Raw genomic sequence first — 27575 nt, forward strand, 5'->3', positions numbered from 1 at the left:
ACCACCTCACAGCGTACGCCTCGTTTTCCCACACGGCCCAACGTTGTTCTGTCTCCGTGAGTTTCCTGGATGTATATGCACATGGTTGCAATGCCCCTTCGTCATTTTTCTGTAATAATACAGCTCCCACCGCCACATCGCTTGCATCTGCCTTTATTACAAAAGGTTTATCAGGATCTGGGTGTCTCAGTAGAGGTTCGGCAGAAAAAAGTCTCTTTAGCCTCTCAAATACCGCTTGAGATTCCATTGTCCACTTTAGGAGCTGGCTGGGTTTTACTGGGGGACCCCCTCTTGTTTTCAACAAATTTGTGAGGGGCAGAGCTATTTGGGCAAACAAAGGGATGAATTGGCGGTAGAAGTTTGTAAAGGCCAGGAAACTTTGCAATTGCTTCCTTGTGCGGTGTGGTGCCCATTCTAATACTACTCTGACTTTCTCGGGGTCCATTTCGATGCCCTGCGGGGATATGCGATACCTCAGGTAATCTATTCTTTCCTGGTGGAATTCGCATTTTGATAATTTGGCATATAGGTGGGCAGCCCACAATTTTTTTAGAAGTGCTCTGACTAGATTAATATGCTTCTCTTTGGTCTCAGTGAAGATAAAGATGTCATTTAAGTAAACCAGGAGCCCCTTAAATAGGTGCTCTCTTAGCACTTCATTAATTGCATAAAAACTGTGGGGGGCCCTTGCAGTTCGAATGGCAGAACTTTGAACTGGTAGCAACCCATTAGACAATTGAATGCAGTCTTCCATTCGTCCTCTTCCTTGATCCTAATGTGGTAGTATGCTTCTCTTAGGTCTAGTTTGGTAAAAATCCTTCCTTTCGATAGGTGGGATAGCATATCCTTCACTAGGGGTAGGGGGTACAGCCTGTACAGGTTGCTTTCATTAATTGCATTAAGGGCCCGGTAATCCATGCATAAGTGCATAGTGCCATTCTTCTCCCTGAACAGGACCAGAGCAGCCACTTTGGGTTTGGCAGGCTCAATAAATCCCCTAAGTTTTTATTTATGAATCTTTCCATCTCCGCCGTCTCTTTAGGGCTCATGGAGTACAGCCTGGGCTTCGGTTGTTTTGCCCCGGGTTTGATTTCTATAGCAGAGTCTGTGGGTCGGTGAGGGGTGAGTTCATCCACCTGTTCCTCACTGAAAACTTCAGCAAGATCCCGGTATTATTCCGGTATTTCTGGTAACCCCTTCTCTTCCCCCACTGATGCTGTCTCCGCTCCTTGGGTTTGGGGGGTCGTTTGGGGTTTTAAGTTTGTATGGTCCCCCTCTGGGAAGTTGAGTTCTGCTGTCCTCCAATTTACCCAGGGTTTTCATTTCTTTAACCATTCCAGCCCTAAAATCATTGGGCATTCCATGCCTGGGGTTACTACAAACATTATGTCTTTCTCATGGGTCCCCAGGGACAGGTGAACTGGTAAGGTTGCTACGGTAGCTGGTACCTCCCCCCGCTATGGACCTATCTAACTGGCCAAAGGAGATTGGTTGCTTTAGTCTCCCTGGAATGCCCAAATTCCCCACTAGCATTGGGCTAATGAGGCAGCAGGTGCAGCCAGAGTCTATTAGGGCTTTTACTTTGACAGCTTTGGGCATGAAGGAAGCTAATATAGTCACTGTCTTAAGGATGGGTGGAATGGATCCACTTACTAGGGTTTTGCCCTCTGAGCTGTCCACCGCCCCTGCGGTGTAGGCCGGAGTCCCCTCCCATTCCTTGGCAGGGGTTGGGGACTCTACAGCCTCTATCCTCCTCATGGCAGGTTCTTCTGGTTTGGCTGGGGACTTCCCTGATCTCCTGGCCAGTGATGGGTCTGATTCGTGCTGAGGGGCTTTTGAGCGACATTCTGCAGCGCAGTGGCCCTCTCTCCCACATTTGAAACAGTCCATTGACCTTTTAGCCGTAGCCGGTAGCTTCACTGGCTCACGCGTCTGCTCAGGGAGTGGGCGGCCCCATGGTTTTCCTCGGTGGTGCCTCTTCAGTAGGTCTATCTCCACCTCCTCTGCCAGGATGTACCAGTCATCGAGGTGGTGTGGGTCCCCTTGAGGCAGATAACCATCATACAGGTCGTAGTTTAGGCCGTCTTTGAAATGACTAAGGAGGATATCTTCTGGCCAGTTCAGCTTGTTGGCAATGGCCCGGAATTCTTGTGTATATTCAGCCACCGGCTGTCTGCCCTGCCTCACTGTTTTGATTCTCTCCCAGGCCTTGCAATCAGCCAAGGGGTCCTCAAACTGCCTCCTCAAGGATGACATGAACCGGTTGAAGTTGTTGAGTTCTGAGGCATTGGAATCATGCAGGTTCACCACCCAGTCTGCGGCCGGTCCATCCAGGGTGGATTGTACAATGCGGATGCAGGTGTTGCCACTGCGGATGTCCCGTCTTCCATATAACTGAGGACTTGAGTTAGGAAAAACCCCAGGTGTGGTGGCTCCCCCCTGAATTTTGCTTCCAGAGGTGGGAGTCTTTGAATGGATTGGTGCCTTCGCTGCTGGTGGTATTGCCCCCCATCCTAATCCCCAACTGCGGGTCGGCGGGGGGTGGGTGCTGCTGAGGTGGTAGCTCAGGGTTCAGTGGACGGCCCTGGCACTACAGGTTCTGGATCCCCCCCACTGTCTCTCCAGCTGCAGCTCCAGGCGCTGGTGCGGCTGTGGGACTCAGGTTTCTCCTCCCTTACAGAGCCAAGGTTTTTTTTCATCAGGTCAATAGCTTTCTCTAGGATCCAGTCTGCATGTGGTGTATAACTCCCATCCTCTCCGCTGATGTGCAGGGAGTTTTCCATTTCTTGTTTCCATTCGGGTTGGTGACTGCCCTGTCTCAGGGTCACTTTCCTCGATGCCTTTTCCCACTCGCTTTTCCTTCCAACGCCTATTGACCACTGCAGTTTGTGGTTGCGCATCTCCACCACCTCTTCCCCAGAGACATATGATGCTTCGGCTCCTGATAGTTGGTGGGATTTCAGTCGGGGGGAAAGCTCCCTTTCCATGGGGCTTCCCTCCTTCCTCATCATTAGACATTGTATTTTTTGCAAAGTCCCCCGGTAAGGTTCTTCTTTCCAGGTTGACTCTTTATGCAGATCCTGTCTAATGTCAGAACCCACTTCAGCCCACATCTTAGGAAAGGACTCTAGGAGATAAGGTTTTCTAAGTAGGAACTTTTACTAATAGGAGATGGCAGGTATAATAGACAGGCTTTGAAGAATCCCCTCACAGATCGATATTTTTGAAGTGTCCCCAAGCAAACTCCACCCCTCAGTTCATTCGGTCAGTTCCAGATCATCCAAGCTCCAGGTGGTCAGCCCCTCGTGGGACAAGAGAAACAGCAGTCCGTTCGTAGCAGGATCATTCCCACCCTCTCACATTTCATCCAGAGAAACAACCCAGATTCCGGAGGCTTTCATTCCTCACTTTCCACCCTTTTTCCTAGCTGTCCTCAAGATAAGAGGGGAATGCCTGGTAATTGGTTATATTGTGATGGATACCAGGCAGGCGGAATACACAAAAGGTTACAGTTAAGGAAGAAAGTGAAAGTAATAAAATCCCATGCTTCTCCCTTCTCCTTGGGAATGGCAGAATCCAGGGGAGGGTGAGATTTAGGTTTTGCACAGAAGAGATAGTTAGAAATGAAATATAAATGGATTCTGACACACTGGAAAGAAAAAAGAGATGCCGACTTTTGATAATAATAAATGTCCATAAGGATCAATATATTCTTGTATTGTTACCATATTAACCTCTTGCCTAACTAATAGCATAATTCAAGCAGTTTAATACTATTACCACTAATGTATGAAAACATTTATTGCTTTTTGTCTAAGGTCAAGTTTAATATTCATTTATCTGTCAAATTTCTAGGCTGTCTAATTCCAAATAACCCTTGGCAGCTTCATAAATTTGAAAACAATGTACAACATCGTACAGAACATAAGCAGTATACAAGGGGAGATTCCAAAAGGTAGGTCCACTTCCTGCATCCCATTAAAGAGCATCATTTAATTCAGTGGTTCCTACTCTTTCCACCTTGGCGGCTTGGCACGTGTGTGTGAGTGGTAGGTGCACACATGTGCACACAGCTCCATTGGTATGAAGATGGGCACATGCACCCTCCACTCATGCAAGTGGAACTTTGCACATGAGTGGAGGACACTTGTGCTCAAATCTCTACTCTTGTGAGCAGAGGGCACTTGACCAGAGGGTGCTTGTGCTTCCATGTGTGAGCTGACAGTGCTTGAACACTAAGCTCCATTCGAATGGAGCTTTGTGAACAAGCACAAGGGCCCACTGCTTGCCCAAGTGGAGCTTCCCACTCGTGTGCTTGCTCACTGCTTACACAAATGGAATTTCACTCGCATGCTTGCCCATCACTCACACAAACTGGTTTGAAACATGCCATGGCCCGGTAGTGGGCCACAGCCCGGGGGTTGGGGAGCCCTGATTTAATTGACAGAACCTGAAGCAAGCCAGCTGTGTTGGAGCAAATAGAGACAGGTGGTGCCTCAGATAGTAGGCCCTATTGCAATGTAGGAATATATAGATCATAATCAGCATCTTGAAGTGCCCTCAATTCCAAATGGCAACCAATGCAGTTCACATAGCAGGGCATGCTCATCACTGCTTGCCCTGCACATTCTGGATCAGCTGTAATTTCTGGGTGATCTTTAAAGGCAGCCCCATCTGGACCACATTGAAGATCACCATACCGTGAGAGCTTGTGAAGAGGGTCTCTTGTTCCAGAAATGTGTGCAACTGGTGCACAAGCTGAACCTGTGCAAGACTTTCATGGCCATAGTTGTCACTAGCTCTTTTAATCAGGAATGGAATGTCCAGGACGGCCCCTATGTTGTGCACCAGTCCTGAGCAGTGCATATACTGTATACCTGAAAATATATTCACACTCAGAAAAAATCATCCAAGGGCCAATGGCACTTAGTAGCTAGCAGTATTTTGAAATAACTGCAAAATAAATCTTCTGAATTCTAAAAAATTTATTGGAAAAGAGTAATTAATCAGTGTTTTACAAGTGTTGCAAGTTATAAATCTATGGTCTTCTTCTATGCATAAGGCTGTAGCTCTCTGTAGGACTGAGCAAAGACCTATTTCTTCTGAACTACCTGGACAGAGGATACATGCAGATCACCAGTGGAACAACAGGATATTACATAGTTCTCATGTTGAACCAGGAAAGGAAGAAATAAACCATTTCTGAGCTATATATGGATTAATTTGAATAGATATGTCACACTCTCACTGGGAAAAGCTCATAAGCATAAATACCGTAAAATGTGTGACCTAACATTTGTAGACAGATTTTCAGTTATTATATTTTTAAAACTGACAAACCATACCTAAATCTAAGTAACTTTAAAATAGCTTAAATAATAAAAGAAAAATGCAGAGGTTTGAAGGAACTAAATGTCACACTGATGTTTTGTCCTATGTTTTTCAAAGAATATTTTTTCATATGATCTATTTACTGGAATCTAGAAGAAAACTTGCATTCCAAGAAAAGGTTTTTCTTTTAAGTTATAATATTAGCTGATGGCTATTAAGACCATTTTTATTTTTTTGTCTTTTTGCCTTCCTTCTTTTTTTCCTTATCCTTTCCTTTTCCTTTGTCTTTTTCTTTCCCTTTCCCCTTTCCAGTATCTTCCTTCTCTGTCAGTGACTTGATTCTTGCTTTTCCTAGAGGAGTCTTTGCATACCAAACCTAGAAAATCAGATAGAAATATTTTTACAAAGCCTGAAAATACATGCATAACCTTGTTTTGAGAGCAGCACATTTCTAGAACGTTAGGTCAATCAATCAGAATAGAGCTGGAAGCGACCTAGGAGGTCTTCTAGTTAGTACAGGGCTTTTCAGCCTTTTCACAGACTGAACCACTTTTAGGACATGACAATATTCAAGTACCACCAGTACTTAGCAAGGTGTCAAAACTTGACTTAAAAAAAGGGGGGGAGGATTTTGGGTTTTACTGATTAGATTCATTTGTTGTTATAGAAATGGCTATACTATTTATACTATTATGGAAAAGTAAAAAGTTGAGGTTCGGCGTTAATGCTTCATTCTACTGCAACAGAGGAAGTCAGAAGTCAATGCCTTTTCTTTTTCCCTTCTCCCCCTCCCTTCCCCCCTTTTTCCTCCACACTGTGTCCTACTATTTGCTTTTGTACTTTTTTATTTTATTCTATAATCTATTATTCTATAATCTAATAAAATGTACAAAATGTAAAAAAATACCAGTTTTAATTTCTTTGGTAGTGGTTCCTTTGCTGAATCACTTTCCCTTTGCACTGACAAATGTATGATGAATTTATCCATATTTATTAATATGCACTACTACCTTGGTGGTCAGGTGGCTGGTCGGCCCTTGTTCCTCTCTCCATCTCCTCACTCTTTTTCCTCCCAACCTGCTGGGCTTTCCTTCCACAGCTTCTTCTTCCCTCTTTTTCCTCCCTGCCTACTGGGCTCTCCTTCCATAGCTGCTTCTTCCTTCTCTCTTTTTCCTCCCTGCCTGCTGGGCTCTCCTTCCACAGCTTCTTTCCTCTTTTTCCTCCCTGCCAAAGTAGTTGGGGATTGTGATTTATCACAACTGTAGGCGTGGGGAGTTCAACTTCTACTTTGTAACTTTTGGGGGGTGAGAACTTTCAGTCTTGGGTTCACCTTTGTTTGTGCCGATACTATGTAGCCATTAAAAGTATTCTTTGAGGAAAGCAATTGCCTCAGAGTTCTTATTTCTACTGGTCTCATCTATCGGAACTATGACATTAACCCAAGACTGCAAAATTCAATACCCCAAGGGGTCCTGAGCCCTGGTCGCCTACCTATACCTTGGGAGGACAACAAAGACTCAGGGAAGATGCAGAGATGGAAAAGAAAAGGGAGTCAATCTTGAGCCTTGGAGCGGCAGCAGCAGATGGGATACAGGCTGCTGCTTTGGTGGAGAGTGTGGTCCTAACAGCCGGAGCAAGACCAAAGACCCGTGAAGTCCCATTGAAGAAGCTGACTCAGAGGGAGGAAGCAATCGTCCTTGTGGGGACTTGGAGGTCAAACGCTGCCCTGCCACTTAAGAGCATGCTGAAAGCTGCAGAGGTCTCATCGCAAGGCTTCCAATCACCTGTAGCTATGAAAGCTAAATGGCCGGCAACCTGGGACGAATCTGGGAAGTGGAAGTACCTGACCGCAATCCACAGCCACTCGATGGAAAGTCTGAGGGAGAAGTTTGACCAGTTGGAGATGGGCGAAGGAGGGCAAGCGATCTGCCAGATGATCTCAGGGGCGAGAAGACAAGTGGTCCCGTGAGCCTTCACAACCCTGAGAGGTCGGCCTGCGAGAGAGTACATGAGGGACTTTCAGAGAGTGGCAGGACAGATTAGGCAGTGGCCCGAACAGTCATTGATCCACTACTTCAAAGCGGGATTGGATCATAATCTATTCCAGATTTGCATCTGCAGGAGGGGGAATCCTGATTAACTCCATGATTGGGACCATTTGGCTACAAATTTGGATATCGAACTGACATGGTACCATAAGCCTGCAGCTTCTGGACCTCAACCAAGGCGAGATCTGGGGAGGCATCAACTGCTGCAGCATCCGTTCCACCTGCCCCGATGTGTGGATCTGTTTGAGCTCCTGTTGGATCTCAGATCAAGTGCTTCAGGTGTGAGCAACTTGGGCATCGAGCTGCAGATTGACCGGTTCTTTTCTCTCCACTGAAAAGTGTGAGCACAGCTCCCACAAAGCCTAAGAGGCAACCTCGACCAGTGTGAGAGAAGTCGAATTGGGTCAGCCAGGAGCAAATTGTACAAATCACTCCTCCTCCAAAGGAGAAGCAAGAAGAATCAGCTGAACGCCTGCCCGTAGCTGATCCATATGACAGCGATGACATAGGGGAAGACGACCCAATGGTGAGTCAGCCTATAAAATGTTACTTAAGATGAATCTAGAACAGTGATGGCGAACCTTTTAGAGACCAAGTGCTCAAACTGCAACCCAAAACCCACTTATGTATCGTTGGGTGCCAGGTGGGAGTGGCCCATTGGGTGTGCGTGGCCCATTGGGTGGGCGTGGCTGCGGTGATAATGACAGACTGGGTGGGACTAAAAAGTTCAATCAATTCCAACTTTGCGAGATCTTTTTTTCCCCACGAGAAGTTGAAATTGATTGATTGACTGATTGAACCTTTTTTTTTGCACATGGTGGCAGAGGCCTAAAGCGAAAAGGTTTTATAAAAAACCCAGCTGAAGGCATAGGACTGGGGCCATGGCGCGCATGCCCACAGAGAGGGCTCTGCGTGCCACCTGTGGCACCCGTGCCATAGGTTCGCCACCACGGACCTAGAAGATGACTACGTTAAAGAGTATATAGTAAACTAGACAAAAATTTTGGGATATAATATAATGCTAGATAAATGGGAGAAAGTACTAATGAATGGACTAAAATTCATGTAAAATTATAGTTTGAAAAAAACTTTTACAAAATGATGTATTTGTCAGAACCCATATTTCATTAAGGGGCTCTTTCTAATTCTATTCTTTCTATTTTTCTGGGTTCTGCCATGTTCCTGGAGGGGAGGGGGGAAATGCTGCGGGATGTTTCTTTGTTTTCTCTATTGCTACAATGTAACACTTTTGCTGTCTCCGCATACACACTCTTTGAACTATCTTTCCCCTTGATGTCAGCTTGAAGGGGGGAGGAGAAAGGAATGCACCTCTGGGCAACTGGTTTATCTCTGCTTTCAGAAGGGAAGGTGCAAACAACACTGCGAGCCTGGGAAAGACCAGCGTTGTCAGCAATTTCTCACAATGGACTTAACACGTGATGATTGGCCCATTTGAACTGACCAGATGAACTACTGGGGTGGGGTTTGCTTGGGACTCCTTTAACCTATTGATCTGAGAGGGAAACCCTCAGATCTTGTCTATTATGCCTGCCATCAGCTTCTCCTAATAAAAGTTCCTTTTGGAAGAAACTGCTTCCATGAGTTCTGCTTTCTTAGGATGAGGTTTTGAATTGGTCCCTGACAGTATTGTTGGTACTTGACCCCAGACAGACTAATGAAAATGTATAACTAGTAAGAGTTGGCAATGTAGTCAAAATCCAGGTTCATCATACGTGGTTGTCTTCCAAATATGTGAAAACATACTGGAAAAACTTATCAATGACAATGCATAAAATATTTAAGATACAAATATTAATGAAATGTGAAGCTTTTCTTTTAGGTGTTATGGACAAGCCAGTTAAAAAACAATTTGGGGTGCTATTCCTTCACTGTCATGGCCCCATTGGAGCCTGGTTCGGAGGAGTTGGAACTGGGATCGTCCAACAAGCATAGCATATCTATCTCCCTTGGGATTTCTGAAGAGGCCAGAGGCTGAGGATGATGCTGTCCCAGGCCTCTCAGCCACTGGGGGAGAGGGTCGACCAGATAGAGAGCTGCCTGCCTGCACAGACACAGGGGAGGACTGGCTGCTGACAGGCAGTGGTGCTGAAAGGCAGATGTCCTCTGATGAAGAACAGCTGCCTACTCCACTCAATCTAAGGGCAAGGAAAGCAGAGCGTAGGCAAGCTCAGAGAAGGGCTGCCTCATCAAAAAGAACACTTGGACTGGAGTAACTTAAGGAGAAGCCGTGGGGAGTTAGCCTTTGCCATAAACAATTGTATACTTTGGCTTATACTCCCCTGGCTTTGACTCGTGCCTGTTGCTGTTTGCTTTGCCTTGCTTGGAAGATTGCTCTTCGCATTTTGTTTTGGACCTTGCCCTTCTCTTGAGGATTGCTTTTGACCTTTGCTACTCTATGACTTTGGAAGTGCTTGCTGCCTTGGGCCTTTTCTTTGCCCTGAAGACTGCCATTGTCTTGTGCCTGGACTCTGCCTTGTGGACGGGACTTGGAACCCTGGACCTTGTCGTATGAGCATGCTCCTACTCTGTGGACTTTATTTGTACTATAGAGGCTGTTGTTTAGGGGACTGAGGGTGACTGAGGGTGGTAGCATAGGGTAGCCTTACTGGTCATTGGAGGGCCATTTGCTGGAACATTTGTTTAGAGAAATAAAGGTGCCTTGACCACCTGGATCATAACATATAGGGTGACGGCTGCAAGGATTGTACTTGCCAAGCAGTGGAAAGAAAAAGGGATGCCAACTGTTGAAGAATGGATTTTAAAATTGACTGAAGTAGCAGAAATGGTGAAATTTACTGCTTTCATCAGAGATAATGGAGTAGACAGCTTTAAAAGAGACTGGAATTTATGGACTTTTTACATGCTAAATACAATAACAGATGGTTAACAGGGATTTGAAGATTAGTATAATGTTTAGCTTAACCTGTTAACTGCTCTTTCTTCATATATACACACACACATACACACACACATATTTGTAAAAGGGGAGGAGACCTTACTGTTTTTTCTTTTTTTTCAGCATTCAGTCAGGGCGGATTCTATATGTCAAACGTTAAATCAATTTGGTATTTGGATCACTTTTTTCTTTTTTGTACACCATTTTTGTTGTTGTTGTTAGTGCTGGATGTATGTTTTTGTTTTGTATTTTATTTTTTATGATAAAACAAAATAAATATACTTAAAAAAAAGAAAGACAAAAAGGACAAGTATAAAAAGTGGAAAAAGGGGCACATAACTAAGCATATAGCCTGAATCTGAAAAGATGAAGTTAGGAAAGCGAAAGCTCAAAATGAATTAACACATGCAACACATGTAAAAAATATTAAATAGGTTTCTTTCAACAAGTAATGTTAAAAAATTCTAATAAAATATTTATACAAAAAAAGAAACAAGAAAAAACTCAAGGAAATGATCAGTCCACTAAAGGGAGAAAATAAAACTGTTTAATTCATTATTTGCATCTATATTTATGCAAAAGGAAAAAAAACAGTCCAATCCATCAAAAATAGTACTGTAAAAAGACAGATTAGGATTACAATTCAAAATAGGCAAGAAAATGGTAAGATGACACCTATCCACTTTAAATGAGGTCAAATAGCCAAGAGCAGATAGATTACATCCCAGAATTCTGAAGGAGGTGGCAGATGTGATTTTGGAAGTGCTAAACCATTCTTTCAAAGTTTCTGGAACAGTGGAGAACTACCAGAGGATTGGAAAAGAGTTGATGTGATTCCCATCTTCATTAAAGGAAAAAAAATGGATCAAGGAAACTACAGATCAATCAGCCTGACTTCAAAACCTGGGAAGATCCTGGAAAAGACAGTTAAGCAATGGATCTGCAAACACCTAGAAACAAGCAAAGCTATTAGTAGAAGCCAACATCAGTTTGTCAAAAAACAGATCATGTCAAACCATCTTTATTGCATTTTTTGACAAAGTGAGTAAATTAGTGGACGAGGGAAATACTGTGGACATAGTACACTTGAACCTCAATAAGACATTTGACCAAGCAGACCATAACCTGGTTCTTGGTAAGATAGAAAAAATAGACCTCATCATCACCAGATGAATTCGTAACTGGCTAATTAAATACACTAAACATGTAATACTCAATGGAACGGTATCCAAGGTTCTGTGTTAGGCCCAGTATTCTTCAACATCTTTATAAATGATTTAGATGAGGGGATACAAGAGGATCCCATCAAATTTGCAGACAACACCAAGATAGGGGGGAATAGCCAATAATTTAGAAGACAGCCTCAAGATCCAGAAGGATTTTGATAGACTTGAACACTGGGCACTATCCAACAAAATGCAAGTCAGTGGTGAGAAATGTAAGATCGTACACTTAGGCAAGAAAACCAAATGTACAGGTATAGAATAGGTGATATTTGGTTTGACAGCAGTAGCTATGAGAGGGATTTAGATGTCCCAGTATACAAACACTTAAATATGAGCCAGCAATATGCTGCAGCTACCAAAAAAGCCAATGAGGTCCTAAGCTGCATCAACTGGGGGATAGTATCAAGGTCAAGTGTTTTGTATCACTTTATACTGCTTTGTTAAGACCACATTGCATCCAGTTTTAGTTACCATGATACAAAAAAGATGTTGAAAGAGTGCAGAGAAGAACAAGATGATTAACAACCTGGAGGCTAAGACATATGATGGTTACAGGAAGTGGGAAGGTATAGTCTAATGAAGAGAAGGAGTAGGGGTGACATGATAGCAGTCTTCCAATATTTGAGGAGCTGTCACAGAGAAGAGGGGGTCAACCTATTCTCCAAAGCACCCAAGGGCAGGATATTAAGTAACGGATGGAAACTTAAGAGATCTCCTTAAAATAAGGAGAAATATCCTGTCAATTAGAACTATCAATTAGTGAAGTAGTTTGCTTTAGTTGTGGGTGCTTCATTACTAGAGGTTTTAAGAAGAGATTGTATAGCCATTTATCTGCTTGAGTGGGGGCTGAAGTAGAAGACCTCCAAGGTCCCTTCTAACTCTATTCTGTATTCTGACTTCCTCACTGCTTAATAACCTATTGTGTTGGAACCAGATGAAATTGATTCTGATTCATTGGAATCAGAATCAATTTTTATTACGGTCAAAGACCAGCACAAAAGTTAAAAATTAAAATAAATACATTCTCTAAAAATATTGGAAAACAACTTAGTAAAGTAGTATGGTGAATAAGGATTGTTAGTTTTTTAGATATCTTTTCCTTATCATCATTGTAGCAGCACAAAATTTTGCTATTGCAGGAGTGGTGGCTGGATTTGAATCCTGAGGTAGTTGGTTCACATAGAAATTATCTGAACTCCCTAGAAATCTCTCTAACACAGGGAGAACCTATGTTGTTCTGATGTCCCTGTAGAACCTGCAGCACAATAGAACATGTGAGATATCTTCAACTTCCCCATTGCCACATGTACACATTCACTCAGCTATTGGAGTTATATCATACCTGCCCTGTAAGAGTGCTGAGGGGAGGATATTAAGTTGGGCTCTAAAAATGCTATTCTACTCTTAGGAAAAGTTAGATCTTTCAGATACCTTGCTGGTTCCCACATACTCTGGTTTCTCTTCAGATCATATATATTCATTAGAAAACATACTTCTGAATGTATTGAGCAAAAGCAACAACATTCTGAATGCTACTTATTCCTCCACAGAAAAAAAGGCAAATCTCTTAACCTTAAATGTTTCTTCTTCTTCTTTGTACACTGGATCCTGTCTTGCTAGGCACGTTAGGAATTCAACAGCAGTTAGTGGCTTCTTACTCAGCTGCATTCGGCGTCTTTCAGTTAGGACTGCTTGGACTGCTCGAAGAATGGGTCCCTGAGCATAACCATCAGAAACCTGTGCCAGGCAACTGATATTTAGTTGTTTGGAGAGAAGTCCTCCATTTTGCTGAATGAAGTGTTTCCATAAAACTGTTAAAATGGTTATAAAAGCAACAGTTAGAAAGCTGAATTCACTGAATAATAATCATAGTAGTAGGTGACATGCAAAATATTAATTATTTTTAACTATTTGATTTTACAATTGTTTCCTCATTTTAAAGCTATTAAAAATTTTGATATCTGCGTATTTTTCAGGAAGGTCAGAGTGATTTGACAGTCAACTGCAATTCATACAGAATCAACCCACTTTTAAAACCCATTTTAAAAAGTAGGATACATTAAGCTTCTTTCCCTGCAAAATAACCCCAGTAGTTCATGTGATAGTTTAAGTCCGCTCTGACTGTAGCACTTCTCATTTGGGATCATATGGCATCACATTTTAAATAGTTTCTGCAACTAAAATATACTTTACATGAAAAAAAACATTCATTTCTCTAATAAATAACTAATAAAATGCTTTTTATTATAGTTTATCATTTTTGTTTAGTGTAAGTTGAAACTATTTGCAGTGTAATTCAAAACTATTAAGCATATGGTGCAGAAAATGAAGAAATTTCCTGAGTTACAAAAATTACCGTATTTTTCTGTCTATAAGATGCACCCTTGTGTGGCATGCTATAATGTGGGATGGAAAATATAAGGCTCATCAGTATTTTCAGAATCATCATATTAGACGGGCACTATTAGATGTGTGGATAAAAATTAAAAAATTAACTATATAGAAATTCCCAATTGGCTATCTATATTAGAGATTTTTATACACCCCAAATTTATAAATCTAGGAAGTGTAATTGCATATAAAGATCTCTTAGATGAAAATGGAGACCTGAAAACAAGAAAAAGATTATCAGAAGATGGTGTAGAGTTGGAATGGTGGGCATACTTACAAATACTGTACAGTCATGATACAGAAAAGATAAAAAAGAACCAGGGATAAAATTAGAGCATACACAATTAGATAAAATTCTTCTAGGAACAGAAGATCAATTGATAAAAAAGATATACCAATATTTATTAGAACAGGATTTATTAGAAGAACAGGTAAAAGAAACAATGTTAACCTGGAGTAAAAATTTTGGTTATAATATTGACTTAGATAATTGGCAACTACTATGGGATAGAAATAGGTTAATGCTAGCCACCTCCTATAAAGAGAATTTGTACAAGATGTTTTATAGATGGCATCTTCCCCCTACAAGGTTAGCAAAAATAGATAAAAAAAATCTCACCAATCTGCTGGAAATGCAGAAGGCTTCCAGGGACTTATTATCATATGTGGTGGGAATGTTCAGAAGCAAAAACTTTTTGGCAGCAGATTAAAAATTGGTTGGAAGAAATATTACGACAAAAAATTGATTTAAAACCAGAATTTTTTTATTAGGGATTATTAACGATAATTTAGTAAAGCATCTCTCTACTTATTAGTACATATCTTAACAGCAGCAAGACTGGCATATGCCCAAAAATGGAAAAGAAAGGAAACAACCACTGAAGAAGAAATAATAGATAAAATTTTATCCTGCGCTGAGATGGACAGGTTAACCCTAGAGCTCAAAAATAAGAACGAAATGGAGTATTATGAAATTTGGCAAAATTTGTACAATTAGAGTTAAGGAGGATCGCTGAGATGAACATTGTTTGATTGGTTGATAATGTAAGGATTTTTTATTAGCATCTATATAATGGACATAACTGAAAGATACGTAAATATAACGCTGAGGACTGAATGACAGTTTACTAAAAAAACTGACAGATCTTATATGTACATTTTTTATACTCTGTCCTGTTATAGATTGTATTTTAGGTTTTTGTTATTTCTTTCTGTAACATAAGATAATACTAATAGTAGTGTTGTAGCTAGGGAAGTTGAATCATGTCCACTTTTGTTTTTAAATGTATATTTAATTAAAAAAAATTTAAAAAAAGATGTACCCTTGTATAAGACGCTCTCCACAAGTTCGGCCAGCCGAACATTTTGCCCCTTTCCCCCCTCCTGTTAGTGGCAAGCCCACACCCTCCACCTGGCGGCATGGCAAACCACACAGGCATGCCCTGGGCCGCGGAGGTTACCATTAGTTTTCCATGTATAAGACACACCTGATTTTTGAAGAGGGTGTTTGCAGGAAAAAAATATAATCTTATACATGGGAAAATACAGTAATACAGAAACAACTTGCCTCCAGAAATTGTGGGTGCTCTAGCACTGGAGGCTTTTAAGAAAAGCTTGGAAATCCATTTGTTTGGAATGCCATAGGGCAGGGGTCTCCGACCTATGGGCTGCGGTCTGTTGGCCACTGGGCCACAGGAATGGTTTGTGCATGTGTGTGGGTGCTAGCGCTGCCACCAGCATCACATGGGTGCTAACCGCCCATTTGTGCACGTGTGAAGGTGCTAGCAACCTGCTTGCGCATGTGCACAAGCACCACACAGGTGCATGCAGCCTGCTTGCACATGCATGCAGGTGCTAGCGCTGCCATCGTGCGCCCATCTGCACATGCACACACACATTTCCTTGCTTCTCCCTTTCCCTCCGATCCACCAACCAGGAAAGGATGGGGAGGTCTGGTATGGGTTCTCCAGCTTGATCAGGGGGTTGGACTAGAAGACCTCCATGGTCCTTTCCAACTGTTATTGTTACTTATGTATGTATATGTGTATATATGTATATGTATATATGTGTATATATGTATATGTGTGTATACACACACACACACACACACACACACACAGAGTGTATATAAATGAATGTATGATTCTGAGATTTAGTAATGAATTTTCAAGTAACAAACTTAATGCATAAGTACTCTTTTTAAAATTTTGAGGTATTTTTGCAAAAACTAGTTCTATTTTCATGTACTTGCCAAATCTTGAAGCATAGTCCGGCCGCGGCACCAAAATTATTTTCTTATAAACTTTGCAAAAGGGTTTGATGTCTGCATCAAATGGCCGGTTAGTGGTACCAATGATTAAAATTCGATCTTCAGTTTTTAGAGTTTTCAAAATTTTGGGAAGTTGTTTTTTCAAACGTTTAGGATCCATCTTCAAGAACAAACATAAATATATGCAGTCTTAAATTTGATCAAGCATGATATATAGGATTTTTTATTTGGAGCTATCCATTCCAAAACAAACTACAAGTAAAGAAAATAGATCTTAACTTCTAGATTTAACTTCTACTATATATTTATACATAAACTGTATTTGCATTTAAATTTTTATATATTTATATTCAACTGCATATATATGTTGAAAGTTGTCATTTATTAATATCTATTGGACCCAAAAATATTAGTGGTCATGTATTATGTATTCTGCTTTTATAACCTTTGTATGTAAAATTGCAAAAGGTACTTTAAACTAAAGTAAATACCTTGAGATATCTATGAGTTCTATGAATCTGCAGGTAAATAATAAAAAATGTAGCGATGGATTATAGTTCATTTAAGTGTAGCATCTGCCACAATATAAGCTTATGTTTCTTTTTCAGTTTTGGGTATAAGATTTACAAAATATATCAAACATCAATATATACTGCTACAAAAACACACAGATTGTGAAGAAACTTATCAAGCAACGTTTTATCAGTGTGGCAAACATTTTACCCAGCAGAGGGCAGCAATCACATCATAGCCAATTTAAATATTTCTGTCATTTTACAAAGTATGATTCTTTAGGTATTAAACCCTGGAACTTTTTAAAATAATTTCTTAAATTTAGAGCAAATGGTAATACTTTGGATCAAGACTGCCTTTTGAATAATAGACTACTGATTGGCAAATAGTTTATCACAAATATGAACTAAAAATAGATTAAGAGAAATAAGAAATAATAAAAACAATTGCATAATGGGAACTCACATAGTTTTATAAACATATGAATCATCAAGTCTAAATGCCTTTTTAGTCATTATGATTCAGTGATTAATTTAAAAATCTGACCATAGAACAGTGTTGCAAAATTAATAATGCCAGACTTTTCAGGAATTGTAATTACTTTTCTTTAAACATGTGACAAATTTAAATTTGCTTTGACTTCTTATTTGCTGTTAAAACTGATCTGGTCTTGTTTTTATTGTGCCTAGTTAAAAATTCTGTGTTAATCAGAAATTATTTACATTTCTTCAACAAGAATATATATATTTCTAATAATAAACATAATTCTGTTTGCATCTATTATTATATAATTACCATGCAATAGATTTATGACTAATTGATGTTATGTTCCAAAACCATAAACAAATAAATAAATGAAAATGTACCAATTAATATGCTATGCTGCTTGTTTGCTTGTACCATACATAAAAAAGGATTTACCTCTTTTTCAGTTTTAGGTACCTTTCTGTAGAATGTTTTTTCTGTGTCTCCAATCCATATAACTGAAGGCTGTAACTGTTTAGCAACCTAGGAAATTAAAAAAGGGGTTTTTTGAAATAAGTAGTTTGCCTTTTTTTTTTTTTATTTTCCAGCCTAATCTTCTGGTGGTCTCCCAGCCAACTACTAACCAGTTCTGACCTTCCAATAGAAAAGAATGTCTGTAACTCTTTGCTTGCAGACATTTAATTACATTTCACTACCTAAGCAACATCATAGGCTTGACGTGCCTGAAAACAAACAACCAAGAGCAGAGAACTCCAGAGTTCTGAAGTTGCTTAATTTTTTTCCAGATTTGCTAGATGCTGTCACTTGCTGTGACCATCAAGGTATTAAGAGTAGATCCAAAAATTTAGATGAGAAATTTTATTCATATTCACCCCTACCTTCCACTCTGTTTCCAAACACCATGAAAAGTTTACCTCTTCCATGTATAATAAATCCTCTCAACAGGTGGGAAAAAAGAATTTTGACCACAAACATTAATAGGAATCCCTCAACTATAAGAAATGTTGTTGCAACATCAGTAGTTTCAATGAACCAGAAAGCAATGTCAGTAAGGTCATAGGGGAGATCAGAAAGTTGGTTTCGGTAGAAAATGGCAGTTAGCTCTGTGAAAAGCAGAGTTAATTACCAGGGTGAACAAAGAGCTGGTGAGTAGACCATCTCTTTAAAACCTTTGCAGACTAGGAGAGCATGGGAGAATGTGTTTTGAAGAGATGTTTTTGTGAGATCACAGAACAGCAGTCCATTGTGGGTTTTCAGCACTAGAGACAGCAGAAACAGCTGAGTGCTCACAACCAGTCAGCATCTTTCAAAGGATACTAAACTCACAAACTTGCTTTTCTAAATCACATTTGGAAATTGCTTGTAAACTACCTTTCAACTACACTGGTCTACAAGGAGAAAGCCTTAAAAATGAAAGCAGTTAATTTTTACCAGAATTGGATCACTAATAAAGGAAAATTAAGCTCTGAGTATTAATTGGTTCCAGTTTCCATGATACAGCTTCAGATCAAAATTTATTGCAAAAGTGGGCTTGAAACTCAACATTAAGAAAACCAAGATCATGGCATCTGGCCCTCTCAATTCCTGGCAAATAGATGGGGAAGAAATGGAGGTAGTGACAGATTTTATTTTCCTGGGCTCCAACATCACTGCAGATTGGGACTGCAGCCAATAAATTAAAAGATGTTTGCTCCTGGGGAGGAAAGCTATGGCAAATCTAGACAGCACACTAAAAAGAAGAGACATCATCCTGCCACAAAAGTGCGTATAGTCAAGGCCAGTTTTCTCAGTTGCAATGTAGGGCTGTGAAAGTTGGACTATAAGAAAAGCTGAGCGCCAAAGAATTGAGGCCTTTGAACTATGGTGCTGGAGAAGACTCCTACAAGTCCCTTGGACTGCAGGGAGTTCAAACCGGTCAGTCCTAGAGATCAACCCTGACTGGTCTTTAGAAGGCCAGATCCTGAAGTTGAAACTCAAATACTTTGGCCACCTAATGAGAAGGAAGGACTCACTGGAGAAGAGCCTAATGCTGGGAAAGATTGAGGGCAAGAGAAGGGGATGACAGAGAATGAGGTGGCTGGATACATAGCACCCCTTCCCCCTTAAAAGACAAAACATAGTCCAATAGGTACGCAGGTGGCCGATGAACCCAGGATGAATGTCGTAGGGGAACTTCCCCCATGTCTTGGACAGCAGAGTCAGTGTTTGAGTCCTGGTTGACCATTTCCTGTTGACCCACCCCAGAGTCTGACCTTGTGGCAGGATTTTCGCTGTGGTCCTGGTCATGTTGTTGTCCCGGTCGAACAGGGCTTACTGGCAACAGTACTGGGTCAGTGAGATCCTCCTCAGGCTCAGGTTCTATTGTCGGTGGGGTTGGTAGTCATGATTTGAGCTTGATGATGGGTAATCTTCCGGGTGGTCGCTCTGTGACCGTTCAGGAACCCGTTTCCTGACCTGGTCTATGTGCCGTCTGACCTGACGACCCCCCACCACTCCTACTACCTAGGATAAGGGCCTGGTTTTGTCAACCACCACCCCCAGAATCCACAAATGTCCCGACCCATAGTTCCTGGCCCAGACCAAGTCACCAGGGTGTAACTCCCTAGGGGTTTTTGGTTGCTCAGTCTCCGAAGCCACTCTGTTGGGGTGAAGTCTGTCCAATTTGGTGATGAGGCATCTGCCCCATTGGAGTTCCACCGGGCTCTTCCCCGTTGCTGTGCATGATGTGTTGTGTTGGGATAATAGGAAGTCCGCCAACCTGTGATGCCAGTCACCAATGATGATGCGCCTAAGTGCGTCCTTGGTCGTTCTCACCATGCGTTCAGCTTGTCCGTTAGTCGATGGGTGGAAGGGCGTGGATGTGACGTGTCTAATCAAATTCGCTGTCATGAAGGCCTGAAATTCAGCAGCGGTAAATTGAGCCCCATTATCCGATACCAAAACATCAGGCAGACCATGTGTGGCAAAAAGTCCCCTGAGCACTTGGATTGTTCTGGCCGTGGTCATGTTGGAGACTGGCACTACCTCCAACCATTTGGAGTGGCTATCTACTGCTAATAGGAAGAGCTGTCCCTGGAATGGGCCAGCGTAGTCTATGTGGACCCTGGACCAGGGTGTGTGTGGCCTCCCATTTGTGGACAGGCACTTGGGGCATCTCAGGTCTGGACCTTTGACAATTGTAACACCCGTGTACCTGCTCTTCTATTGCCTTATCTATCCCTGGCCACCATAGGTAACTCCTAGCTAACGCCTTCATTCGTACTATACCAGGGTGCCCCTCGTGTAAGGATTTCAGGACTCTATCCGTCAGTGTGTCTGGTATGATGACCCTACTACCCCACAACAGGCATCCCTTATGGGCAGACAATTCATGCCTTCTTATGGAATTCCGGGCCTGGACTCTTATCTTGCCACCCTGTGAATACCCATGACTGGACCCTGCTCAGGATTTTATCTGATGCAGTCTCAGTTGCTATGTCCCTTACATGGAGAGGGCATTCCGGTAGCTCTTGGATTGCCAGTATCTGTGCAGCAGGCGCCGCATTAGGTTCTGTGTTAGTCAGGGTTAGCCTACTTAACCCATCTGCATGGCCCATTTTTTTCCCTGGTTTGTGAACCAGCTTAAAGTTGTATGCTGATAAGAATATGGACCACCTGAGCATCCTTGGGGAGAATTTGGGGGGTTTGTTTGTCCGTGGTGAATAACCCTAATAGAGGCTTATGATCTGTGAATATAGTGAATACCCTACCATAGAGGTAGTCATGAAAGTTTTTGACCCCAGCCACTATTGCCAGGGCCTCCTTGTCTATCTGGGTGTAGTTCCTCTCAGCCCCTGACAAGGTTCTGGAGTAGTATGTGATGGGCACCTGTTCCCCGTTTTCCTCTAGGTGGCTCAGTACTGCGCCCACTCCATAGGGTGAAGCATCGCAAGCAATGCAGATGGGCTTTATTTCTATGATGTGTGTGACTGTAGACCTGCTTGAAAGTAGGGCCTTTAAGGATTGGAAGCTTTTTTCGTGGACATTGGTCCAGCGCCATGCAGCTTTCTTATCTAGGAGCCTGTGCAAAGGCTCAGCTATTGCTGCCTTGTGGGGTAAGAAGGAATGGTAAAAGTTGAGCAGCCCAAGGAAGGCTTGCAGTTCAGCCTTGTTCTTGGGAGTGGGGGCCATCTCAATTGCCCTCACTTTGGATTCTGCAGGGTGGATCCCACTGGCATCTATTTTAAACTCCCAAAACTCAGTGGATGCCACCCCAATGCTGTATTTGTCCTTTTTTAATTTGAGACCTGCAGCACGTAATCTGCTTAAAACTGCCCTCAGTCTTTCAGCCAGTACTTCTTCTGTGTCCCCTGCAATGAGGAGATCATCACAATAAGGGCATACCCCTTGAATGCCCTTAAGAGTCTGCTCCATTACCTCCTGGAAGATGCCTGGTGCTACACTGACACCAAACTGCAGGTGGTTAACCTTGAAGGCTCCCTTGTGTGTTACTATTGTTTGTGCTTGTGCCGTCTCCCTGGTAACCGGCAGCTGCTGGTACGCCTGCGCGAGATCTAGCTTAGCAAAGATGGTGCCTTGGAGGGAAGCGAGAATATGGCTGACCATTGGGACCGGGTAAGCGTGCTGGTTAAGGGCCCGATTTAACGTGCATTTATAGTCGGTGCAGATCCTGACCTCCCCATTAGCTTTGAGAGGGGTGACTATGGGGGTCTCCCACTCTCCTACTGGCTGTAGGACTCCCTGTTCGACTAGTTTGTCTAACTCCCCTTCTATCTTGTGTTTAAGCGTGAAGGGGACTCTCCGGGGTTTAATCCTAATGGGAAGGATGCTGGGGTTTAGTTTAAAAGAGATGGGGGGCCCGGTGTACCTGCCTAGGTTGTTATCGAACACGTCTGCAAATTCTTTGCAGACGGATTTGATGCTGCTTCCCTGGGTCCTATAGATGCCTGAGATCCCTATGCCTAGTGCCTCAAACCAGTATAGCCCGACTAGACTAGTTCTCCGGCCCTCAACTCCGATAATATCCAAGTGCCCTTGGAACTTCTTAAACCGCACTGAAAGGGTGGCCTCCCCCTTGATTTTTACTGGGGCATTTTGGAAATCGGTGAGGATAATGTTTGAGGGCCTCAATTTGACCCACTGCTTGCTCTGGCCGCAAATAAGTTTAAAAGTCTCACACGATATGACTGAGACTGCAGAGCCGGAGTCAAGCTCCATTTTACAGGGAATGCCCTGTAAATGGACGTCCAATTTAATTTTGGGTTTAAGTGGGCGTTGGCCCCCGGTTCAGCAGATGGCCCTCTGGCTTTCGAAAAATCCTATGCTGGTTGGTTTCTGGGCCCCGGGACCTTTCCATGACGCGTCTTCTGGCTGTAGCTCGTGGAGGCCCTCTCGAAAACGGCTATGGCAGACCGCTGCGATGTGGCCTGGTTTTCCGCAGGCCCAACACGTGGCCGACCGGAATTTGCAGTTTGTCCACGCGTGGTCTCCACTGCAGCCTGCGCATTTCAGGCAGGGAATTGCCTTCCGCTGGTTCTCCCGGCTTCCTCATTGTCGCTCCTGTTGTTCTGGCCTCCTCCGAACCTGGTCAATGCTGGTCTCCTCTGCTTCTCTGCTCCCACCGTACGCAGCGTCTTCGAGGTGGATGGATCCTCCTGGGCTGCTGGGTCGGGGGGTCTGGACTGCTTGCCCCGTGCCGCCAGCTGCCTCGTTGGCCAAGATCTTGTCCTGAGCATCTTGGAGGGTTAAGTTGGGCCTTGTGAACAGCCTCTGTTGCAGGTGCTTGGCGTGTAGGCCAAACATGAGTCGGTCGCGCAGCCTCTCATCCAGATTGGAGAACTTGCAGAGGCGGGCGGCCTGCGCAAGGCCGCGATGAACTCCGAGGTGATTCGCCCGGCAGTTGGACCCTCTGGACAAACTGGAACCGCCAGGCCAGCTCGAACATTCATGGCTTGAAATGCCTGTTCAGCTTCTCGGTGAGGTCTCGGAATGAGATGGTCTCGATCGGCGTCGGTGAGCACAGGCTTACGGCCAAGTCGTAAATGGCGGGCCCGCTTATGCAGAGCAGGGTCGCTGCTTTCAGGCCATCTTTGGCAATCCGATTCGCCCGGAGGAAATTTTCAACCTGTCCCAGGTGAAGTCCCATCATTTGGGGTGATGGATGTTGAATTCTCGGGGCTGTTCGATCTGTGCCATCTCTGCGTCCGGCTTCCCTGAATCCTGCTCTACCAATGTGGCCGCTAGCATGGTGACTAGTCGGTCATCGGGGGGGGGAAGATGCCTCTTTCCTCCAGCAAGCGATGCCATCCCCTAGTGACTTTCAGCTCTTTTTTTATTATTAAAGAGTTTTACAAAAACAAAATTTTACAATATATCCCCAAATCCCTCCCACCCCAAACCCACCCACTTCCCCCCCCCCACTTCCCAGAGCTAAATACAGGATTATAGTTACAATAATCATATTCTAAATAAAAATTATGCATAATATACAATTAACCAAATTCATAATGCGCTTTAACTCTCTTTTAACATAACTACAAACAACGTACCAATAACAATATCCCACTAAAATCTACTCATAAGCTAAATGGTACTTTTTAGTCCCATATTTGTTTTGAATATAATTTATCCATCTCCTCCAAACTGAAATATATCTTTCCTGTGAATGATCCTTCAGATAAGCAGAAATCTTAGACATTTCTGCAAGATTCGAAACTTTAAACACCCATTCTTCTACAGTGGGCAAACTATCCTTCTTCCAATATTGTCCCACCAGTAACCGTGCTGCCATTATCATGTTCAACATCAAGTTAGTTTCTTTAACATCACAATCTACAACAATGCCCAATAAAAACAATTGCGGGGAAAAGTTTATCTTTCTCTTCCCAGTAATGATAATTGTAATTTTTTTCCAATTATTTAAGTCCCTTTGTACCTTCAACCATAGTGTTTCATAATTATTCTTATACAATTTTACATTTGAGGCTGCAATATATACTCCTAGATATTTAACCTTCTTCACTATTTCAAAATCTGTTAATTTAGATAACATATCCCTTTCACTCATAGATAAATTCTTGGATAATATCTTAGTCTTATTACTATTCACCTTAAACCCAGAAACCTTACCATACTGAGTTATAATTTCCATCAAGTCTATAACCGACTGTAACGGTTGGGATACTGTCACAACCAAGTCATCAGCAAAAGCTCTCAATCTATAATCATTCTGTTTTATTTTAATTCCCTTTATCAAAGAGGACTCTCGAATTTTAATTAGTAAAATCTCTAATGTTAAAACAAACAATAATGGTGATAGGGGGCAACCCTGTCTTGTACCTTTTTCAATTTTAAAAGTCTCTGTTAATCCCCCATTAACTATAATTTGTGCAGTTTGTTGTTGATATATAGCTTTAATAGCATGTAGAAAACCTTCTCCAAAATTCATCTCCTCAACAACTCTTAATAAAAATTGCCAATTCAATTGGTCAAAGGCTTTCTCTGCATCCAAAAATATCAATGCTGCGGAGACTTGGTTGTTCTTATCCAAATATTCAAGCAAGTTAATAATTTGTCTTACATTATATTTCATATACCTCCCAGATATAAATCCCGATTAATCACTATGAATCATTTGTTTCAAAACTTGCATTAATCTATTAGCCAATACTTTAGCAAAAATCTTATAATCTGTATTTAAAAGCGATATAGGTCTATAATTTTTAGGTTGAGTAAGATCTTGATCCTCCTTTGGGATCAACGATACAAAAGCTGTCCTCCATAATGGAGGAACTGCGCCTCCAGTCTGAATTTCATTAAACAAAATCTTTAAGGGTTCAATCATTTCAGGCAACAACTTTTTATAATAAATTGCTGTTAATCCATCTGTTCCTGGAGCTTTCAGCTCTTAAGGTGAAGCAGGATCCCACCCTCGTCGCCACTGTTGTGTAGTGGGTTCTGGAGTGCAGGAAGGATGCTGAGACGATGAGTACAGCATGGCAGATCTTTATTAGATGGAAGTGATTGTACCAGGGAATAGGGGTTACCTGCCCTTCTTTTATAGCTGGCCAGGTGAGCAGCCAGCCAATGGGTTTGAACCTGTTTCCCACCGAAACTGGTTTCCTGCCAAAACAGTTACAGTTCAACGCCCCCTGGTGGTGACTGCTATGTAAGTGTGTATGTGTTCACTTCACCTGGATACATAACAGTTCCACTGTTGAAATCTGGAGCCCAATAGCTCTGCCTTACTCTTAGGCAATTCTAAATCCCTGACCAGGTCGTTTAGTTCACTCTGTGAAATTAGATGTAGTTCAGTAGAAGAATACGGTGGACTAAAGTTTGGGTTTGTTGACATTGATGGCTCTGGATCAGCTGCATCCTGCTCATTGTATTTTTCATCATCTGAGTCTAGAGAGTAGGATTCTGGTGGATCTGGAATTGGCAAGTCCTCACCATGGGGTACAGGAGGCAATGCAGATGGAATGTTTGGATATTCCATGATCCACTTCTTCTTTTTTGAGATCCCTTTTGCAACTGGGGAAACCATTCAAAAAGAGCAGTTGCTACTATGATTGGTGGGTTCCCTCCACACCATTGAGACTGTGAAAGGCATGGACTTTTTCTCCCTGTTTAACCAATGACACAGATAAGTTGCACATGTAAGAATAATGAGGGGCCCAACTCTTGTCCTGATCCCCTATTATAATATAGGTGGTATGCCTCTTTTATCACTGCCATCATACTGCGCTTTTGAGATGCAAATGTAACCTCACCACAAATGTAGCAGAAGTTATCTGCATTGTTTACAGGGTTTTGAGGCATCTTGGCTTCTGAGGGAAAATATCACGCAACTGTTCCTTGGAATTGTTAGGCAATGACACTTTCACAAGCCACCAGATATAACTTTATGATGTGTAGATCTGACCAAGAAAATTGTACCTTGCAATAAAAGAACAATAAATTACAGTTAGTTAATAATCTTTAGTCTCATATGCTTCCATGTGGTACCATTTTCATTGTTCTACCATACTTTGTCAAGAGGTTACGAGGCATCATAATCAAACATCTCCCTCCCTTGTAGGCAAATATACTTTCCTTGTATAAATATTGTGATTATATCTTGCAAACTGTTTTCTAATTCCAAAATATGTAAGAATTAACACATTTTATCTTGGAGGTTGATAATTTCCCAAAATTTGTAGATCAGTGCTATTAGAGAACTTTGGATCAACAAGTCTGAAAACACTGGGTGACTTCTTCAATCCATAATGAAAGAAAATTTGAATCATAAGTTGAAGAATTTGTTTAAAAAACTGAAATAAACACAAAAAGCTAAATAAGAATTTGATCCTAGAAAATTATATATGGATTAAGGATCCAGATCAAGTTGAAATAAGTTTTTGGAATTAATTATAAATATTTTCCATAGGAAATAGGTATTTTGGACTTTCGTAAGACAAAACAAAGATAGGCAATTTAAAAAATTGAACACTAGAGGGAACTGACAATTAAAGTTAAAGGAGAAAAATACACAAGCTTGATTAACAACTAGTTAGCTGCGATTTATAGAATGGTATAAACATTTTCACTTTGAATATACTGAAGGACACTTTCAAAAAATGGAATCAGAATTTAGTATCAACAATGTCAATAGCAATGTTTACTTCATGGATAGACTGTGTCCAAAAGAGATCATGGAAGAAATGGCAGATGAGGAACTTTTACTGGAGAAGATTGAAAATGGCATTGAAAATGGATCTAAAATTAGAGGTTATGACAATGATATGGAAAAGAATCTCTAACTGAACATACAAAAGAAAGTAGCTATTTTAAAAATCAAAGGGGAAATATAAGTACTAAAAAAGAGGGATCTGGATAATTCTATCAGATTTACAAAAGAGGCTTTGAAGAAACCTGTGAGAAGAAGAAATGAAATCAAATTCTATAACATTATTTGAATGGAGTAAGACTGTTAGGAAGAAGGAATCTAAAGTTGGTTTATTTGATCCAGGTTAAAATCAGATATGCTGTTATAAAACTGGCAACCTTTATGAAATTTTGGCTAGTGTCTGGACTGAAAAGTTGATGCTTTCTGGATTTGGCTATAGACAAGATTTGAGGGATGGGATACAAAAAATATTGGTTGTAAACTAAGAGGGGATGAAGAGTTACAAAAATTTATACTTGTAATTAAGATTGGAAGTTACTTCTTGATATATTTCTTTTCTATTATATTCTTTTTTGTATTTCTATTTTCTATTTCTTTGCACCTTTTCCTCTTTTTCCCTCTTTTTTATTCTTTAAGCTTTAATCTTTAAGATTTTACTAGTGTAATTAAAACTTTTAATAAAAAAGCAAGTTGGGCAGGGTAGCGAGGTTGATCTTACCAAAATAGA

At 41.6% G+C, this 27575-nt stretch overlaps 1 protein-coding gene across 5 annotated transcripts in view; it reads right to left on the reverse strand.

The window, feature by feature from the left end:
* Nucleotides 1–5015: 5015 nt before the first annotated feature.
* DRC11 (dynein regulatory complex subunit 11) overlaps nucleotides 5016–27575 on the reverse strand; it is a 163931-nt gene continuing 141371 nt past the window's right edge. For all 5 annotated transcript variants that reach the window (XM_081338832.1, XM_081338830.1, XM_081338831.1 and 2 more), the window contains 4 exons: nucleotides 17617–17703; nucleotides 16165–16342; nucleotides 13095–13333; nucleotides 5016–5707 (listed from right to left, as the gene is read on the reverse strand). In XM_081338832.1, the coding sequence (XP_081194958.1) occupies nucleotides 5558–5707; nucleotides 13095–13333; nucleotides 16165–16342; nucleotides 17617–17703 (654 nt within the window). In that variant the 3' untranslated portion in view covers nucleotides 5016–5557. The remainder of the gene's footprint in view (nucleotides 5708–13094; nucleotides 13334–16164; nucleotides 16343–17616; nucleotides 17704–27575) is intronic.

The sequence above is a fragment of the Vipera berus genome (genome assembly GCF_964194415.1).
Source record: "Vipera berus genome assembly, chromosome: 1".
In the NCBI taxonomy this organism is placed as follows: Eukaryota; Metazoa; Chordata; class Lepidosauria; order Squamata; family Viperidae; genus Vipera; species Vipera berus.